The 22,007-nt window shown below is 34.4% G+C and overlaps 1 protein-coding gene across 2 annotated transcripts in view; it reads right to left on the bottom strand.

The window, feature by feature from the left end:
- Positions 1-15,407, bottom strand: part of LOC111047080 (inactive rhomboid protein 1) — a 60,971-nt gene extending 45,564 nt beyond the window's left edge. For both annotated transcript variants that reach the window (XM_039434919.1, XM_039434921.1), the window contains exons 1-4: positions 15,266-15,407; positions 8,418-8,601; positions 6,623-6,818; positions 3,283-3,405 (exon numbers count right to left, since the gene is read on the bottom strand). In XM_039434919.1, coding sequence (XP_039290853.1) covers positions 3,283-3,405; positions 6,623-6,818; positions 8,418-8,497 — 399 coding nt within the window. In that variant the 5' untranslated portion in view covers positions 8,498-8,601; positions 15,266-15,407. The remainder of the gene's footprint in view (positions 1-3,282; positions 3,406-6,622; positions 6,819-8,417; positions 8,602-15,265) is intronic.
- Between the last annotated feature and the right edge of the window lie 6,600 nt (positions 15,408-22,007).

Genomic DNA, 22,007 nt, shown 5'->3' with positions numbered 1-22,007 from the left:
TCCTAAGTCCGCCTTCATTAGAGGCAATTATTCAATTCAATTAAATTGTTTGTTTTGGTACAATTCAAGTTTTTTGGCCAAACAAATTATTATTATCATTAATTCTTCACCAAGCATTCACTTCAACTCATTTCCTTGAAATTAAATTCCAGATACGTGAATAAGTTTCCGATACAAGTTCAATAACAAATTATAATTTTAACGGGAAAACTTTTAGAAGTCCTTCCGCGTTGCACAGTTCCGGTAAACGGTTGACAACCTCCCAAAACTTGTCCAATTATTCACTAATAACTTCTTCCAAGAATTTCTTATTGTCAACAGTTGAATTATTGAGAGAGACGATGAATCTTTACATTAGTAAGGTTCACGTTATAATGGCAGTGTTTGATTAGCAATGGTATTCCTATCATTCAACAAATCGGATAGCGCTATCTCTTTCGCGCTTTGCTCTGTTGCCGGATCGTCTTTTTACAATGTAGAATTATTAACAAATTTTTCATCTTAACCATTAAAATTCATTATGAAATCATTTAAGAATACATGTTTATGATTGATACTGGATATTTTGCCAATTACTTATATTCCTACAATGTTATAAAGAATCTGGCAACGTTGCGGTGCTAGAAAAGGATAGCGAATATAATTTCATAATGAACTTTCATAATTAAGATGAAATAGTTTGTTAATTAATTATTTTTAATTCTACATTGTTTAAAGGTGATCTGGCAACAGAGCAAAGCGAGAAAGAGATAGCGCCATCCGCTATGTCGAATGATAGACAAGGATAGCAACACCAATGTTATTTAAATACTGCCATTAAAACGTGGACCTCACTAAAATTATTGAAGTTTTCTCAATAATTATTCTCACCAATCGGGGTTGTGTGGCAGAGAGGACCTAGAGTCCTAAGTCCGCCTTCATTAGAGGCAATTATTCAATTCAATTAAATTGTTTGTTTTGGTACAATTCAAGTTTTTTGGCCAAACAAATTATTATTATCATTAATTATTTACCAAGCATTCACTTCAACTCATTTCCTCGAAATTAAATTCCAGATACGTGAATAAGTTTCCGATACAAGTTCAATAACAAATTATAATTTTAATGGGAAAACTTTTAGAAGTCCTTCCGCGTTGCACAGTTCCGGTAAACGGTTGACAACCTCCCAAAACTTGTCCAATTATTCACTAATAACTTCTTCCAAGAATTTCTTATTGTTAACAGTTGAATTATTGAGAGAGACGATGAATCTTTACATTAGTAAGGTTCACGTTATAATGGCAGTGTTTGATTAGGAATGGTATTCCTATCATTCAACAAATCGGATAGCGCTATCTCTTTCGCGCTTTGCTCTGTTGCCGGATCGTCTTTTTACAATGTAGAATTATTAACAAAATTTTTCATCTTAACTATTAAAATTCATTATGAAATCATTTAAAAATATCATTTTTGCTTGATAAAATATTATTGATTATTATTTTAAACGAGAATGAACAGTCGATATTACATCAATAAACCTTTATCAGCTACCGTCTATAGAAGGCATTGACAAGACAGAGGATCGGCAACGTTGTTCTGCTATCTTTCTCCACTGCCATTATATCGTGAACCTCACTGTACTGTCAGTATTGGTTAAATGGGAAAGCAGTGATGTTATAAGTAAGGAATCCTGACAGTTTGGAGTGAATTTCATTTCATCAACTGTCAATAATTCTGTATTTAACAGGGAAGTTTTGCTCACAATTTAAAGATAGATGCTATGTAGAGGAAGTTACGTTCTAACCATTCCGACATTTATTGATACAATCAGTCTCATATCAAAAAGTTTTCAAAAAGTTATTTAGAAGTTTTATGATTCAATCCGAGCATCTCAATTTACCCAATATATAAAATGCTATTGAAACCAAGCGCAGATCCGTATAGAGAGGTCCACGTTAAAATGGCAGTGGAGAAAGATAGGAAGACATCGTTGCCGATTCTCTACCTTGCCACTGCCTTCTGTAGAGGATACCGGTATATCCGATGCAATATTAATTGTCCATTCTTGTTTGCAATAATAGATTATATTTTATTGGTCAAGAAAGAAGAATTTTTCAATGATAAAATAATAAATTTTCATCATTGAGATTGAACATTTTGTTGATAAATATTTCTATATATCAATTAGGAGGTACCGGGTTCGATTCCCGGACTGACAACATTTTTTTGGATAGAAGCTCTCATCAAATTTCCATCTAGCTGTTAACCCTGTTGTCAATATTTGCAATGGCAGAAGTCTTCGGGTTGATTTACAGCATTCAATTTGGATTTTCGTTTAATAATAATTATTTCTATATTGCCGATTCTCTGTTTTTATAGAGAATAGTTGATACCGGTATATCTGATGTAATATTACCTGTTCATTCTTGTTTAAATTAATCAATTATATTTGATTCGTCAATAAATTATATTTCTCAATGATATTTTGAATAATGAATAATATTTTTCGCCACACTGCACAGAAAGCAGCTGTTTTCCAGTCCCTACGTGGATCTGAAGGACATTGTTTGCAGACGACTCTCGTCTGACATCAGAACAGGTTTCTTTCCGGCCTAGGCCGGAAAGAGTACCCTTTCCAGCCGCTAACATGGAACTAAGAAAGGTGATCAAAAAACTTTTCATTATTTGTGTTCATTATTCAATAATTAAAACATTTATAATAATATAATCTTATTGTCATTTGAAAGAATAAAAAAGTATAAACTCAACCTCCCACATAATTGAACATCATCTTTTAGGTTATTTAGACAAATCAGATTAAAAAATAAAAATACTACTTGGACAATTTCCTGATATTCAGATTACCTCAGATTTGCTAGAGCTATCACCTTCCACTTCTGCTTTCGGAAGTGCTTAGTAAACAACTATTCTCATATAATTATATATTGTTTATTTTTGTGTGTGGCGAAAAATAGCGTTCGCACCACGGGAAAAAATGTTTTTCCGGCTCTCAATCTTTTCTCTTTGAAAACCGATTTCGAGCCGGAAAAATATCATTTTCTGCTCTAGGTGCGAAATATACTATTTTGATTATAATTGAGATTAAATATTTTTCTAATTAATTATGTTTTTACATTTTTTAAAATCTATATGTTGAGCTGCTAAGCTAGAAAAGGATAGCATTATCTGCTTTGTCGAATGATAGAAAAGGATAGCAACACGAAAGTTAATCAAATACTGCAATTATAACGTGCACCTCACGAATTTGTTGTACTAATAGAGAGAGATAGGCGATATACTTACAGCAACGACATAGGCGACTCCACTAAACGTCATTTTGGCGACAGACGGCTTCCGCCGCAATTGTGCTGACTCAGCTCGACTGCTGCTGTCCAGCTCATCGCGTCCCGTCGGCAGAACGTCCGGCTGAAACCGACAAATTGCAAAATCAGCAAAAATACATCTGTGAGTTTTCAGAACTTGCTTGAAAATTCACCGCATATCAATAAGTAACAGAAATATACCTAGGCCTATTTCAACATGGTTTAGAAAAAAAATGAGTTCAATTTTATCCAAAATACAATTTTAGACGTTAAAAACAAATATTGACAAGTATTTAAAATTACTCTACACGACTATTCATTATCACAATAATGTCGAATATTTCTTCCATGTTTGGTTTTGAAGCATCTAAATTTAAAAATCTACGTTATTAAAATAATTAAGGACTGAAAATGTTGTGAAGTGAACAACTACAAGATTTAACCTATTTTGGACTATGTGTAACCTTATCTAAATTTGGGAGAGGAATAGCACAAGGTTACCTTATTTTTTCTCTCCCTATCATTTTACTTTCCTTGCCCTACTACCATAGGTAAGGAAAGTATTGCTTTCCAAAAAAAGTTAAGGTACGTACCCTAATTTAATATTTTATATATGTTTCATTACTTTCCTTGCCCTATTACCATAGGTAAGGGAAGTATTGCTTTCCAAAAAAATTTAAGGTACCCTAATTTCATGTTTTCTATACGTTTCAAGGTCCCCTGAGTCCAAAAACATGATTTTTGGGTGTTGGTCTGTGTGTGTGGGTGTGTGTGAGTCTGTGAACTCGATAACTCCATTCCTAATTAACCGATTGACTTGAAATTTCAAACTTAAGGTCCTTATACCATGAGGATCCGACAATAAGAAATTCAATTCAAAATGGCGGAAAAAATGGCGGATAATAGCTAAAAACCATGTTTTTCACGGGATTCTCGAAAACGGCTCTAACGATTTTCTTCAAATTTATAGCCTAGATTGCTATTTATAAGCCCTATCAACTGACATGAGTCTCATTTCTGGGAAAATTGCAGGAGCTCCGTAATATTCCTGAGAAGAATGAATTTTGTTAAATTTCTATCACGATTTTCTCAAAAATTACTTGACCGATTTTTTTCAAATTCATACTCTGTATATATCATCTCTATCAACTGGCATGAGTCTTCTCCCTGAGAAATTAACAGGGGGTCCACTCCAACCTTGAGAAATTTACTTTGTAACCTCCTTCTCGTGCGTGAGGTAGGTAGGTAGAGCAGTTTATTCAAAAGAACACAATCCGAAGTCTCAAGGGCGAGACCATAGACTAGGCGTTTTTAAACGTGTCGGCAAGGCAGGAAGCTCTCTAATTGGCTTTTTGGGATCAGTGATGGAATCAGCTGATAATCAGCCAATCGGAGTTTCTTTCCCTGCCGACTCGTCTGAAGAAACACCTAATATGGTCTCGCTTTAATCTATCTTATTTCTCCCAAGTTCTAATTCTACATATAATGAGTACTATAATTCCATTAACATTTATAGAGTTGGAAACACCTTAATAATTTTTTTACACGGATAATTTGACAGTTGTTTCCTTAATTTAAACCAACTCTGTATATTATATGTCGACGCGCAAGGAACATATCTGTTAAATTTCATAAAAATCTATTGCCGCGTTTGGCCGTAAATGCGAAACAAACATATATACAGAGTGTTCTGAAAAAAGGTGTCCATAAGGGGCCCAGGGGGTGATTCCTCACATCAAAAGAAGAAAAAAGTTACAATTAACTTAGGTCCGAAAGTGCTTGGTTACCAAATTATACAGAGTGGAAGATTTCGTCTAAATTTCAGTTCCCCTGCTCTACGGGTATTTGTTGGCTGTTAATTAAGATGTTAAATTCAGCCTAATTTATGTAAAAAGAGCTGAGAAATTGAATAAAACCGTTTCCAGACCTGTAGCTATAGAAATTTTCAAGATATGTGACGAAATACGCGAAACTTGGTTCCGAAAAACAAGTTCCTTTAAGGTTTGAAGCAAATTTACTATATTAAATGCACAATAAACACATTATATTTTCTTACAGAGCTTGTAGATAATTTAATTTCGAAGAGAAAGATGTAGAATAAGTCTATAATAGACAAACGCAACCTTGAAAAAATAATCCTTAATTACATACAAAATGCATGAAAAATAGACAAATTCTGTTAAGCTTTCTATTTTTCTTAATCAACAGCCAACAAATACCCGTAGGGCAGGAGAACTGAAATTCAGACGAAATCTTTCACCCTGCATGACTTGGTAGCATTTTCGGACCTATGTTAATTAGAACCTTTTTTCTTATTTTGATGTGAGGAATCACCCCCTGGCTTATGGGCACATTTTTTCAGAACAGACTGTATATATAAGCATACAACATAAGGAGAAACGCAAAACCGTCGAATTGATTCTTAAACCTCTCATAGCTCGTTAAGGCTGTGCAAAGGCTAAAAATAAACTTTCTACTCGTGATATTTTTCTAAATTTTTCGATTTGTTTATCATCAAGCTATCAAAATGAAAAAGTTCTCTCAGGAAAACATTCTTTTTCCGATCATCACTTTTTGAGATATGAGCGCCCGAAGTTTGAATTTTTGGAACAGAACATTTCAAATTTGGTAAGATATAAATCCATGAGATTTAGAGGATGGATTCTTCATGGTATTGTTGATCTAGTAAAACAAAAATTTTCTGAAAATATATTTTTTTGAAAAAAATATTCAATTTACCAAACATAACTCAACTAAAAGTTATTTTTCGTTATTTTTAGTAAATTGAATAACTATCTTAAAAATTGATATTTTCAAAAAAAAAAAATTGTTTTACTAGATCAACAGTACCATGAAGAATCTATCCTCTAAATCTCATGGATTTTTCTTTTACCAAATTTGAAATGTTCTGTCCCAAAAATTTAAACTTTAGGCACTCATATCTCAAAAAGTAATGATCAAAAAAAATGTTTTCCTGAGAAAACTTTTTCATTTTGACTGCTTGATGATATACAAATTGAAAAACTTTGAAAAATATCACGAGTAGAAAGTTTATTTTTAGCCTTTGCACAGCCTTAACAAACTGGAGTTTCGAACACTGATGCCATATTCAAATGCCAAAATTTATTCAGAGTGTGTTTTACTTATATTGTTATGAAAATAAGTATATTTTTATGTTTATAATTTATTGTAATGACTTCCTGCTTGAAATAATTATGATTCAACCTATCATTGACACTTGTAATGCAATTGATGTTCTCAATTAGCTGCTACAATAAAGTATTTTGACTTTTGACATATTTTATTAATTGTGGACCGACCTGAGCACTAGCGGGTCCACTAGCCTGTCCTGTGGACGCCAACCCAGTGGAGGCCAGCGGCAGTTGGTACTCCTGTCTCAGCTGGCCATACTTCCGTGTGGCCAGCCGCTTCCTCCTCTCCAGCCATCTGGCTCGCTCCACCTCCTCTGAACTCTCGTCCACCCCGAAAAACACGGCTGTCTCCCGTTTTATATAGCTGCAAACGAGCACAAATAGAAGGAAATTAGATTAAAAAGAATCAAAATTAAATGAGAAAGATTGTAGACATAAAAAAGTTGAGTTGAATATATCTTAGTCACGGCTGTCTCCCGTTTTATATAGCTGCAAACGAGCACAAATAGGAGGAAATTCAATAAAAAACACAACATTTAACAAACAAACAACGATAATTGTTTCATAGCGAAATATTACGGTTTAGTTTGAAGATGACACATGGATAGACTGATGGGTTATTTTTAATATCTTTTCATCGATGCTTAACGAAATATTGGACAATTTATTTCATGAAATTGGGATGAAATAGTTATTTGTATATCTAGAGTGAAAAGTACGACTTTTTCTCCCTGTGGGAAAAAGTTTGAAGCCCGAGGCGAAGCCGAGGGCAGCAATTTTCCTGAGGGAGAAAAAGTATTTTTCGCTCGTGATGTACACAACATTTTTCCTCCATCTACATTTTTTTATAGAAACTGCAAATAAAATCATTCTAATAACTTACGTATTGGTGACAATGATTCCTAACAACATAACCTAAATCTAAAACCTAAGAACCGGTCGTCTGATTGGCACTGCCGATTGCGCTTTCTATCGGCAAAAGTTGTAACAATTATATCAGCTGAGCAGCTACCAAAAATGGCTGACTCCAGATTTGAATTGCAGATCAAAAATATTTGTTGGCTGGTATTTTGAATAGAATAAAATATTTTTAAAATTGTATAAATTTTTATCATCTACTAATATTAAGAATATAATAATTATCATACAAACATATATTTCATGAGTTAATCAAATTTCTGGTTGTGGTATTGAATTCAGTTGACTCAATGACAGACACCTCTATTATGCTTTCTCATCTGAGCTTAGACCTTCTAACCTATTACAATGTAAGTTTCAAAATAGAGATTCTCCCCATGTTATTTAAATGGAGTCACTTTTACTCCCTAGGGAGTTTTTCTGTTTTTTACTACCGAGAGCGAAAAAGTGACACTTTAGTATTAGGTTTCAGGGAGTAAAGTAAGTACTTTAGACAGTAGGTGGAGGAAAAGAAGTTTTGGACTGTAGTCTGTTTCTTTGTCCTTAAGTTGATTGTGAATGATGAATAAATAAATAAAATAAATATTGTCGGCTTGAGTTAACATTGACATTTTCAACTTGAACTCTCTATACCATGAGGTATCTTCTTATACTATCTTTTCTCTATGGTTATATTCATGAAGCTTCAATTGGATATTCCATTTTCTATTTATATTTCTACTCTATTTCCATTTTCTCTAGGAAACAACCAAATATTGTTGGTGAATCCAACCACTACCTCCGTAAACAAAGACAGGTGGTTGATGATGACGTCAGCACAGGTAGGACTCCTACACAAAAAAAAAACACTAGCTGATATAGATCAACAAATTTTTATTGGTGTAGGAGCCCTACCTGAGCTGACGTCACCAAAATGCACTATCTATGGCTTTGTTTACGGAGATAGTGATCCAACCCTACGCCGGTCGCTTCTTGACCAGCTAGCCATTTCCTAGAGGAAATGGAAATAGCCAAATATAGTTCGTGAATCGAACCGCATACTCACTTCTTGACGAGCTCAGTCATTGATTGGGTGGGATACACACGCCTGCGTGTGGTGGCCACCTCCTCTTGAGTGACGGGCATCGACTGCTGATGTTGCAGCTGTGTACGACGAATAACCGTTGCTGCTGCTGCTGCTGGTCACCGTTACTGGCAACCGGAACGGTTACCGGCACCGGAACAGATACCTGTGACAAGTAGACAATCTATTTTAGATGTGATTTACAGATAAAGGCTGGGACACAATATAACCGCACCGAGCCCGCGCCGACGTACGGCCGAGCTAAGCACGCGACACGGTGATGGTGATGGGAGAACACACATATCCGACCGGCAGCCGTGTCTCAGTTCTGTAGTGCTACTGTCGTCTCATTTCTGAATGTGTTCAACTACTGTTAATAATATGACACCATTAAAAGCTTGTTCCATCCGATTTAAATTTATATTTTTCAATTTTAAACCAATTACCTGTAGACACAGTAGATGAGAGTCATAGTCTCACAATCAACAGCAAGACTGTGTTGTATGCTGATGACACCACTTTTCTTAATTCTCATTCAGATGTACACACTTTACATAACATGACAGCCGATACCTTGGAATGGCTTTAAACTAAACGAGGATAAAACTCAGCTTATGACATTTGGTCTCAGGGACTATACACACAACAATAACAATAGGCTAGTTTAAAGTTTTTGGGCTTAATGTTTGATCACAGGTTGACCTGGGAACCCCACATAAATTTCGTTTCTGCTAGGTTATCTAGGGTTATCTATCTGTTAAGGCAGTTGAAGAATCTTGTACCGGAAAAATACCTCAGAAACTCATATTTTGCTTTTTTCCAAAGCATAATTTCATACGGAATTTTAGTATATGGAAACAGCTGTCACATCAATAAGGTCTTGCTTTTGCAGAAAAAGGCTATTAGAATATTGACTGGTGCAGTGTAACTAGATCACTTTCGACCTCTTTTCAATGAAACAGAAATATTGACTGTCATAAACCTCTATATATTTCAAGTAATCATGCACACTAGAAAGAATCTCCATAGCTTGAATAAAAGATCCAATATTCATGCTTATAACACCAGGAAAAAAGACCTCATTGATATTCCATATCAACGTCTTGTCATAAGCATGAAACACTATGACAGCATAGGCTTGAGAATGTACAATAAGTTGCCATTGGATATGAAATGTTGTGAAAATATTGTTATTTTAAAAAAAATACTTTTTGAGTGGCTGGTTTTAAGACCTTTCTATTGTTTGACAGAGTTCTTCGATTCTACTTGATGTAATTTATTCTACTTTGTGACTTTAAACTATTGCTTTGACTCTATTATTTTGTAATATTGTATTACTATGACTTGTCAATTACCTATATTGGTCTACGACAATAAAATCTATTTATTATTATTATCATAGTACTGGTATATATTTCGGTGTATAACAGTACCACAATCAGTCCTGTATCGTAAATATATATCTGCAATACAATTTTTATCTTCTGCCTTATGTATCTAAAAGGAATTAGATTTAAAATTCAAATTTAAGACACAGTCACGGGTTCCTTCTTTTATACTTTTGTTGTTTATTTTATTATTCAACATATTATACCTTTGACTCAACTTATTTGGTTCTACTTTTACAATTGATTTAACTTAATTTTCCGTTCAATCATATCTCTCATCACTCTGATCATACAAAACTGGAAAATTCCGTATCTCTTCAATAAGTTTTCCACTCTCTATGTTGAACGAGGCCGCACCGTCACCGTCAAAAAGTAAACTGAACTAGTCGGTGACGGCGCGGGCAACAAACACGGCGACGGTGCTGACGCGGTGCGGTAGTATGTGTCCCTACACGTTTGAAAGCATTTGTTTTCTCACTCGCCGTAGTAGGTTCGACACTCGGCCGTACGTAGGCGCGAGCTCGGTGCGGTTATGTGTGTCCCGGCCATAATTGGGAATAGATCTTGACATAGTAACTGGTTGTTGTTGAAGGTCACCTTTACTGGCAACCGGAACGGTTACTGACAATGATACCAGTCACAGATGATCCATATGATGGTACAAGTGTTACAGAAGAAAAAACGCTTCGTGTGGCTTGGTCCTCATAGGGTGAACATAAATTATTGGACACATTTCATAGGTGAATAAAACAATAACAGATATAGTGAGGTCCACGTTATAATAGCAGGGAAGAAAGATAGCAGAGCAACGTTGCCGAACCTCTGTCTTGTCAATGCCTTCTATAGACGGTAGCTGATACAGGCTTATTGATGCAATATTAACTGTTCATTCTCGTTTAAAATAATCCATTATATTCTATTAAACAGGAAATTATATTTTTCAATAGTTTCACAATGAATTTACATAATTAAGATGAAATATTTTATTGATTAGTTATTAATTCTACATTGTTATAAGATGATCTGGCAACAGAGCAAAGCGAGAAAGAGATAGCGCTATCCGCTGTGTTGAATGATAGACAAGGATAGCAATACCATTGCTAATCAAACACTGCCATTATAACATGGACCTCACTAGCGCCCCTATTTATGTGGCAAACAGTGGTGTAGCTTCTATAATTTGTGATGATCTTCATAGAAACACAGTCGACTCAATGGTGTGGGGTGACAGAGCGTCAGGAGAAAGCTATGTGCATTCTGTGGTTCCACTAAGGCAGATAATCGGTTATTACCGTTCAAAGACGTTTCAGTTTACAGTATGGTCGTGAAAAATGAGTTGTATGCAACGAAGCTATGCAATATTGATGAGCTAAAACGAAGAATTGAAGCCGTGATTCAGGACATCAATCCAAATCGACAATGTATGGCGTGAAATTGAATATTGTCTATAGTGAGGTCCACGTTATAATGGCAGTGTCGGATTAACAATACTGTTGCTGTCCTTTTCTATCATACAACAAAACAGATAGCGCTATCTCTCTCTAGCTTTGCAATGTTGTCTGTTTTCCAGAATATTTTATTTTTACTTTTGACAGTGACTGTACAAAAGTAGACAAAGAATTCTCAGTCGCCATTTTTTTTCTTCATTCTATCAAAATACTTTAGTACACAAACCGTATATTTGATTTAAAATGTATTTTTGAATCAATTAAATAATTTTTAGACATTACTGTATGAGAAACACAAATTAAAATACCTGAAATGACATTTTAAAAGGTGATAACTAACCATCCTAGACTTCATCCATGCTTCAGTTAGCCTACACATATAGGTTAGACCTACTCGTACCGGTATAAATAATATTGAAAGGTTATTTCAGAATTGTTTCCATTGAAATTACTTATTTTTAATAGGATTTCTATTTTTCTCTTATTTTTAAAAGAAATTGGAATAGAATACCTACCAAATAACTTAATTTCTGTTATTTTGAGATTCAGATTGGTGTATCACAGCTTTTTAAAATAGCCGCCATTTCAGGTTTGTATAAAAATAAAATCTGATCTCAGTTATGGAAGCAAATTTTTGAATCAAATTATGAAAAAATATATATTCTTGATTGATTTGACATTAAATTGATTATTTTATCAAGGAAATTATAATTATTATTAGATCAAATTTATTGGGATGAATTGAGTAACAGCTGTGTACACTCAGTGGCAAAATAGAGAGACTTGGCAACGTTGTTCTCCTATCTTTCTTCACTGCCATTATAACGTGGACCTCACTATAGATATTTTATGTGCAACAGAAAGTACTCACGTGGAAAATTTGTCGAACTTGTCATGTGTTATGAATAAAACTATTTTGAAATTGATTTTTCAATAAATCGATATCCATGTAACCGCACCGAGCCAGCGCCGACGTACGGCCGAGTGTCGGACTTACTACGGCCAGTGAGAAAACAAATGCTTTCAAACGTGTAGGGACACATACTACCGCACCGCGCCAGCACCGTCGCCGTGTTTGTTGCCCGCGCCGTCCCCGACTTGTTCAGTTTACTTTTTGACGGTGACGGTACGGCCTCGTTCAACATAGAGAGTGAAAAACTTATTGAAGAGATACGGAATTTTCCAGTTTTGTATGATCAGAGTGATATGTTTGAACGGAAAATTGAGTTAAACCAATTGTGAAAGTAGAACCAAGTAAGTTAAACGAAAGGTAGAATAGACATAATAAAATAAACCACAAAATAATTTCTACTTAATAATTTCCGAAATAATAAACACAGAAAAAGAGCCATAGAGGCATGGCTAAACTTGAATTACGCTAGATTCAAGTTTATATATTACATCCCTGATTAAGCTGATTTACGACTCACACTGGCGCACAAGGAATCTTCCTTTTGCCGGTGTTTTTGCCTCACCTACTGTACTTATGCATGTGATCATAAATTGAATCTTCATTTTAAAACTATTGTTTGTAATGTAAAGGATATCATTTCGTTATTATATCTAATTAAATAAATGTATGTATCTTGGTTTAAGTGCAGTAGCATATACTTATATTTAATTTTTGTAAAGCTTTTTTGTATTTTGTTTTTGGCAAATAAAATTCATTCATTCATTCAAAAGTATAAAAGAAGGAACCCGTGACTGTGTCTTAAATTTTAAATTTGAAACTAATTACGTGTAGATGCAGAAGATAACAATTTTATTGCTGATAAATATTACCGATACATGACTAATGATGTTATTGTTATGCACCGAAATATATACCAGCACTATGATTCTTATCTTTTGTGTCTACAGGTAATTAGTTGAAAAATCTGGTGTGGCGCACTCACACAACTTTCCTTGCCGTTATGAAAATTGATCACCTGACGCTAGTGTTCCCGCGCATCTCAAGTCTACTATTCAAAGATTTGAGCCAGCTGGTGACAGGGCAATAACGCTGGAGACACACATGAGGTCTGCTATCTCTTCATAGTGAATGATTTAATAGAATCAACAATAATTTGCAATTGAATAATCACATTTTCTCCAATTTAAAGCTTATTTTCAATTTTAGGTGAAAATGTTACTGAACATTAATTGTAGAGATTTTCATGCTCAATCTACTCCACTTGATTTTTTTTGTTTCAATTGAATCTGAAGCCTGATAATTGGGAATCTATCTGCATTGATGGGGCTGAGCTCCTGAAATTTTTACAGATATGGGACTTGTGGCAGTTGATAGAGCTTATCGATGACTATTTTAGGTATGAATTTGATCAAAATCGTTGGAGCCGTTTCCGAGAAAATCACGAAAAACCCTGTTTTTGACAACATTTTCGCCATTTTAGCCGCCATCTTGAATTGCATTTGATCGAAATTGTTCGTGTCGGATCCCTTATAGTGAAAGGACCTTAAGTTCCAAATTTCAAGTCATTCCGTTAATTGGGAGATAAGATATCATGTACACAGACGCACATACACTCATATACACACACACACACACATACACACACACACACCACACACACACACACACACACACACACACACACACACACACACCACACACACACACACACACACACACACACATACAGACCAATACCCAAAAACCAGTTTTTTGGACTCAGGGGACCTTGAAACGTATAGAAATTTAGAAATTGGGGTACCTTAATTTTTTTCGGAAAGCAATACTTTCCTTACCTATGGTAATAGGGCAAGGAAAGTAAAAAGTATAAAAGAAGAAACCCGTGACTGTGTCTTAAATTTTAAATTTGAAACTAATTGGTACGTGTAGATGCAGAAGATAACAATTTTATTGCTGATAAATGTTACCGATACATGACTAATGATGTTATTGTTATGCACCGAAATATATACCAGCACTATGATTCTCATCTTCTGTGTCTACAGGTAATTAGTTGAAAAATGAAAAAGATATAAATTCAAATCGGATCTAACAAGATTTTAATAGTGTTTTATTATTAAGAATGGTTCAACACATTCAGAAATGAGAGCACAGTAGCACTACAGAGCTGAGACACTGCTGCCGCTCGGCTGTCGCACGGATGTGTGTGTTCTCCTACCATCATCACAGTGTCGCGGGCGTAGCTCGACCGTACCTCGGCGCAAGCTCGGTGCGGTTATATGTGTCTCGGCCTTTCGCTATTTTCTTCTTATTCACCTATGAAATGTGTTCAATAATTTATGCTCACCCTGTATATTTTATTAATTTATAAGGAGTAGATGAATTAATTGAAGTTTGAAGTTATTAATTTATAAGGAGTAGATGAATTAATTGAAGTTTGAAGTTTGTGTATTTGAGACGTTCAGAGTTTCCAGTTATGGATGAACATGTATATTCCACTCGTCGAAATCTTGCTAATAAATTAAAAGAACCCTTCACAAGAAGTAGAGTGGCCTCCTTACATGCTTTTGCTAAGGGACCACGACTTTTCAATAAACTGCAATCAGATATATCAGATGCACCCAGTTACAATTTGTTTAAGAATAGACTTAATCGCTTCTTTGAAGAAAAACGTTTAATAGAGGTGTAATATTATTTACATTTTTTTTTGCTGTCTTCATTCAAATGTAATTTATTGTTAAAGATTCATAATCCCATCTTGTGAAAAGCACACTGATTATTGTATAAAATTCACTTTATTGTTTGATACCTCAAAATTGCTATTGTATTATAATTAAGTTGACTCAACTAGAGAGCGAGACATCCCTCAACACAGGTTTAGCCTAAAGAGGGATGCACTGTGGTTTTTTCTGTTACATGCTTAATATTATTATCTATGTTCAATTATTATGCTTTAAGGTATGTATTTGTATTACCAACTGTAATGTTCAACCATTATGTTTAATGTATGTATTTGTATTACCAATTATTGTAAAAATGCAGTGAAATAAACGAATTATTATTATTATTATTATTAATTACCGATCGCTGGTAGATGGCAGGCTGTGGCACGCTGGCTGCAGCAGTTGGCACTGTTGGTTGCATTTGCATGGGTAGCTGCATTGGCATGGGCATGGGCATTGGCATGGGCATGCTGGGGTGGTGGGGGTGATGGTACTGGTGGTGGGCAGGAGGGTGGGCAACGACACCACTCGGCGACAGCGGGTCCAGTACACCTGGTGACCTGCCACAACACAAACACACCAACTGTTATTAATCCTTCCTTATTGGATACAACATTCAAAAAACTCATGTTTTCTGCTCGAAAAGTCTTAACATTGACGAATATAATCATTAATTAGAGAACAACGGCTTATTGTTCACAGAGAAGAAGATTGAAAAAGGTTTAGAAGGATCCCGAGACGATACAGAGCAATCCCCTTAAGGCTGTGCAAAGGCTAAAAATAAGCTTTCTACTGGTGATATTTTTCAAAGTTTTTCGATTTGTATATCATGAAGCTATCAAAATTAAAAAGTTTTCTCCGGAAAACATTTTTTTCTTGATCATTACTTTTTGAGGTATGAGCGCCTGAAGTTTAAATTTTTGTGCCAGAACATTACAAGTTTGGTGGAAGATAAAACCATTAGATTTTAAGGATAGATTATTCATATTATTGTTGATCTAATAAAACAAAAACTTTCTGAAAATATCATTTTCTAAGAAAGTTATTCAATTTACTAAAAATGACCAAAAATAAATTTTAGTTGAGTTATTTTTGGTAAATTGAATGACTTTTTCAAAAATTGATATTTTTGGAAAATTTTTGTTTTACTAGATCAACAATTCCATGAAGAATCTATCCTCTAGATCTCATGGTTTTATCTTTCACCGAACTTGAAATGTTCTGGCACACAAATTTTAACTTTAGGCGCACATATCTCAAAAAGTAATGATCAGAAAAAAAATTTTTCCTGAGAAAACTTTTTAATTTTGATAGCTTTATAGTATAAAAATCGAAAAACTTTGAAAAATATCACCAGTAGAAAGTTTAATTTCAGCCTTTGCACACCCTTAAGAAGTACAACCCACAGTTTGTTAGGCTGAACTCACACTTGAGCGACTCAAATCGAGAAGAGACTGCGACTCTAGTCTCTTCTGAACACAGCATGTGTTTTCAAATGGTGACACTCAGACCAGTCGACTCTAGTCTCCTCCGCGACCTCACGACTGTGAGACTGAGTCGAGCGTCGACTCGACACGTTGGTCGAGCCTCGACTTGAGTTGCGTAGTACCATGCATTTTTTAATGAAGTGAGGTTATGTTTTATGAAAGTGATGCTTCATAATTTTAGATAAGACAATAATAATTTGTATTTTGAAATTAATTAATCTGATAAATTCAAAATTATTGTAGTACATTATGAAATGTGTTACATGCGAAGTAGTGATGAATTAAATCTTATATTTTTAATAAAGTAAGGTTAGAAAATGGATTAGCATGGAACTGAAGTACCTGACAATGATAAAGTCGTAAGGTCGAGAGACTGGACTATCCTCGACTGGAGTCGTACGACGACTTGAGTCGAGGTAGTGTGAGTTGAGCCTTACAAAAACAACTGCTCTCATCTCAGAAAGATACATTTCTTTGTATCAATTTGATTATCATCACTTGAATTACAAGTCACTGTGAAGTTATTTCTGTCTTCCGTGTCCAAATAATGTACTGAAAATGTAAACACTGTTAAAATGTGAACTGTCACGACGACAAGCTAGTCAGAACGACTATTGAAATTATTTATTAGTGTTGAAGACTTCACAGTAATAATCTTCAGCTAGAGTGAGTCATATTTCATGACGATGCAAGAAAATTGACTCATTCTAGAATTTCTCGACAATGTGAGAGAATTAACTTATATTAATAAGTTAAGAGAGGAATAGCACAAGGTTACCTTATTTTTCTCTCCCTATCATTTTGATGATGTACATATTGTATGAATCAATAAAGAATAAACAACAAACAATTGAAATGTCATGACTTATTTTAACCTTCCGGCAGTCGCGCTGTTGTAAAAAGTACAACAGTGTCAGTTTTTTTACTGCACAAAACTATTGGATGGGGTGGTGTCAGTGAAAGAGTCACCTATGCATTCCAAAACTTTCTCCCATCACTCCAACTTTTTGGGTAGAGAGTTAGTGGGGAGGATATTTTTAATATTCTTTGCGAAGAATGGACATTGATATGTCCAAAGCTCCGCCAATTTATGTAGATGCATAACAATATTATCCATCTTATCTATAGTTATTATATTACATATTGCTTTTTCATATCATATACAGTTTAATAATTATTTTCTTAGTCTATATTATGTAAATTCATCTATAATTTTGCTGTATTGTAAGCTATTGTATATAAGTGTATAAGCCAGTATATATTGTAATCTACATAAATAAAGTACTCAATCAATCCAACGAGTTGCAGTATCAACCAAGCAATGGTTCAGTCTTTAGGTGCCATTTAGTCGCGAAAGTCCATAAGATAGGGAAAGACTGTATACGGGGACTGTAAACGAACCAATAACACAGAATTGATGGTTTTGCTTGGTGTACCTTATTGGGCTATGAAATGGTAATCATCCAAATGTTCATAGGTGTAAAATAATCCAAAAAGATGGAAAATGTGATTATACAATTAATTAAAATGTTTTGACAGTAAACAGAGTACATAATACTTGGAAAATTGGATGTTGTAAAAAGTACAACACGCGACTACCGGCAGGTTAAAACAATTTCTGGGAGTAGGATAACTTCTATTATAGAGGAATAATTGATTCCTGAATAATTTTTAAACCCATATGAACAATTTTATAGTCATGGTGCAAAGATAAATTCACATTTTAAATAGAGAGAATTTATTTTATTACTGAGAGATTCTGATAAACACTTATGAAGTGATAAACATAACCTATTTTTGGACAATTTCTATCCAAATTTGGGAAAGTATCAGTTTTGGGCTTTAAGCCTGTTGTTCCTCTCCCAATCATCCATACTTGAGAATTATATTGTAGCTATCAATGTAGAAATAAAAAGATATAGATAAATATAACTTAGCAATGATCAAGAAAATTCTAAAATTCAGAATAAATCTTTTCATGTATTTTGAAAGGGGAGGCATTGAAATTATTCACAAGGGAAGTAAAGCTGAAAGTTTGGAGTGAATGCCAATTTAGCTGTTGACAAGGAAATTGGCCAACATCGCCGCCATGTCACATATCTATTGACAGACTGACAGAGTTGGCCAATCTCTGAACAAACAAACAAACATATTACGGAGTGAGAGAAAACATATAACAGACAAACAAACATACTACTCTATACAGTGAGTGAGTGAGAGAGATTGATTGATTGATTGATTATATGCTTTATTAGGGCGGAGTTAGGACTGCCTGGTCCTCTCTACCCACAACCCTAAGAGAGAAGAATAAGAAGATGATGATGATGAAGAAGGAGAAAAAGAAGAAGGAGAAGAATATGAAGAAGAAGAAGATAATGATGAAACATAAGATAAATAAGTGAAGGAGAAGAAGATGATGATGATGAAGAAGAAGGAGAAGAATATGAAGAAGAAGAAGATGATGATGATGATGATTTTTGTTCTAAGCCAAATATGTAAATCGATGTAATTCTGCGGTCAATGTTCCTTCACCACAAACTATTTCCCCCAAAATTCATTTATTCGTTTATCGGCAAAATATATTTGTAGACTAACATGACTAGAGTGGTTCAATCTAGTTCATTTCCCAAAACTTTGCCCTTGTCTTTGTATTTTCATCAACGTTTACTTGAAAGAAGATCTAACTCTGGGGTCACCGGTCTTACCTAAAGGTGCGTACAGATAAACGCGCCGCGAACATGAGCAATTCACTTTTAATCAGCTGACTATATCTGTATTTTTACAAAAACGGTAAGATACAGATATAAAAAGCTTGGCATCAGCTGATTAAAAGTGAATTGCTCATGTTCGCTGCGCGTAAATCTGTACACACCTTAATATTTTTTCAACTATTTTGTGAATTTACTACATCCTATCCAATTTATTTCTAAAATAATAACTCTGTATCTCTCACATATCACATCAGATATACTATAGTTATAATTGCAGTCTACGTTATACTTGCAGTGGAGAAAGATCCTCTGTCTTGTCAATGCCTTCTATAGACGGTAGCTGATACAGGTTTATTGATGTAATATTAACTGTTCATTCTCGTTTGAAATAATCAATTATATTTTATTAAGCAAGAGAATATATTTTTCAATAATTTTCATAATTAAGATGAAGTAATTTGTTAATTCATTATTATAAATAAATAAATCTTTATTCTATGACAAGTACATTACAGAATAACAATAATCAAATATTGAATTCAACAAAAATGCTTAGTGTACAGTCAATGAATACAATACTGTTTGCTAAAGAGTGAACTTTGTCTGCAAACAGGAGCATATCTCACAATTGAAAATAAAATAGGGAATTCGCTTAGCGTACACACATGAGATATTATAAACTGAAAATAATGGGAATAAAATAATAATGATAATGAATATGAATGATACCAAATAGTAAATATAATAAATAATTAAAACCACACACACACACACACACACACACACACACACACACACTCATACAACATGGAGCTGATTTTGTTAAATCATAGCTTACACCTTCCAATGGTGTATAAAAAAAAAAAAAAAAAAAGAACGAGTGAATAAAGTTCAGATTAAAATTCCAAAAAGATCCTCAATCTCTCCCGGTGAACGATTCATCAACCACAATCTTAATCTAGATTTAAAAGAAGCAATACTAGCTACATTTTTGACTTCAGTGGGAAGACAGTTGAAAAATTTCGGGCCCAAAAAAACGAAGCTCTTCTGAAACAAAGTACAATGAGAACGAGGCAATGTTATGAACCCCCTCTCAGCATTCCTAGTGTAATAGGGTAGGCCTACATCAGGTCCATGGTTACCACTTTTCTTATAAAATAGTGCCAGAACCTTGAAGACATACAGATATCTCAACGGCAGGATGGATCTTGCTTTAAAAAGTGGGAATGAGTGGACCCGCCCACCCTCACCGCAAATAACACGGATAATTGCCTTCTGCAGCCTAATCAAAGGCAAGAAATGAGATATATAAGTGGATGCCCAGCACGAAATACCATACCCAAGTCTGGACTGCACAAATGCATAGTACATATTAGAGACAACATTACCGGGAAACAGATGCCTTATGTGATAGAATTTCCGCAGCATCAGAAAGAGAACCTGCTTCAGCTTCTTGATATGGAGCCTCCAAGTTAGAGTATCATCTAAAATTAACCCTAGGTACTTGATAGAATTGGTCCGGCAGACAACATCACAATTACAATTCCGCTGCCCCATCAAGCAATCCATATCATGATACCTGAGCGGGGTAGGGAGGTCAACCGAGGTAGACAAGGAAAAGCACATATACTTAGTTTTGTTCGAATTCAGAGCAACCTGTTCATTCCAAACCACAAGCTAAGATCATTTAGATCTCTCTGCATCATATTGCACAAAATATGAGAATCCTTAGCAACATAAACCAGGGCTGTGTCATCAGCAAATGATGTAACACATCCCTTGAATTTATGGTTGAACAAGTAATTAATTATTAATTATTAAATAATTAATATAATTATTAATAATTATTATAATTATTAATTCGACATTGTTAAAAGATGATCTGGCAACAGAGCAAAGCGAGAAAGAGATAGCGCTATCCGCTTTGTTGAATGATAGACAAGGATAGCAATACTATTTCTAATCAAAGACTGCCATTACAACGTGAACCTCACTATAGAACCAATTACTATAGTAAGGTACGTTATAATGACAGCATTTTATTAACATTGGTGTTGCTATCCTTGTCTATCATTTGACAAAGCAGGCAGTACTATCCTTTTCTAGCTCCGCAACGATGCCATATCTGTTTTTGACTATGTAGAATAGTACTTTACGTAACAAGTCCGGTAACGATAATTTACCGCATAAGTATGATTGTTTCTGCCCGAAACGTAGTTGAGGGCAGAATTATCATACGAATGCGGTAAATACATTACCGTACAAGTTACGTACAATATTTTTTGTCATACTTATCTGAGAAAGAATAATATTGCTGAGAAACAGAAACCGTTACCTGCTGCTGCTCGAGCTACTGCATTCTATAAACATGACCTAGCCCGTAGCGCCTAGTTCATAACAGACAGACCCTTCGAGTTCAAATAAAATAATAAAGGCCTAAATTGTACTGTTGGATGCAAGAAGGGCCCCGAGTCCAAAAATTCGTTTTTGAGAAAAATTCCCAGAAACATTTCGAACAGAATAATTTTTTATTCTCAGTCAAGATGTATCACTTAATTAACCATTGCATTAAAATTTAATATTTTTTCTATTCATTATTTCTTTTGTATTGAGAATTCTATTTGTAAAATAATGAGTAATTATCATTTTAAAAAAGATCTTTTCAGGCCCTTCTTGCATAAAATTTAAATAAGAACACAAAAAATGTGTTTTATAATAATTTTTATTGATTATAAGATGGAAAATTGATTAAATGGTCAACTGAAATGAAAATACATATATTTGAAAAGTCATGGAATAATTAAAAATCTTAATCTTGTTCATGTGCTATTATTATTTCTTCATCACTTGGATTGTCCAAATCATCATCATCATTGTCATACAATAACTGTTCTGATTACTA

This window comes from Nilaparvata lugens, chromosome 8 (genome assembly GCF_014356525.2).
Source record: "Nilaparvata lugens isolate BPH chromosome 8, ASM1435652v1, whole genome shotgun sequence".
In the NCBI taxonomy this organism is placed as follows: domain Eukaryota; kingdom Metazoa; phylum Arthropoda; class Insecta; order Hemiptera; family Delphacidae; genus Nilaparvata; species Nilaparvata lugens.
The sequence above is the reverse complement of the archived record's forward strand: the minus strand, read 5'-3'. Positions and strand labels throughout refer to the sequence as shown.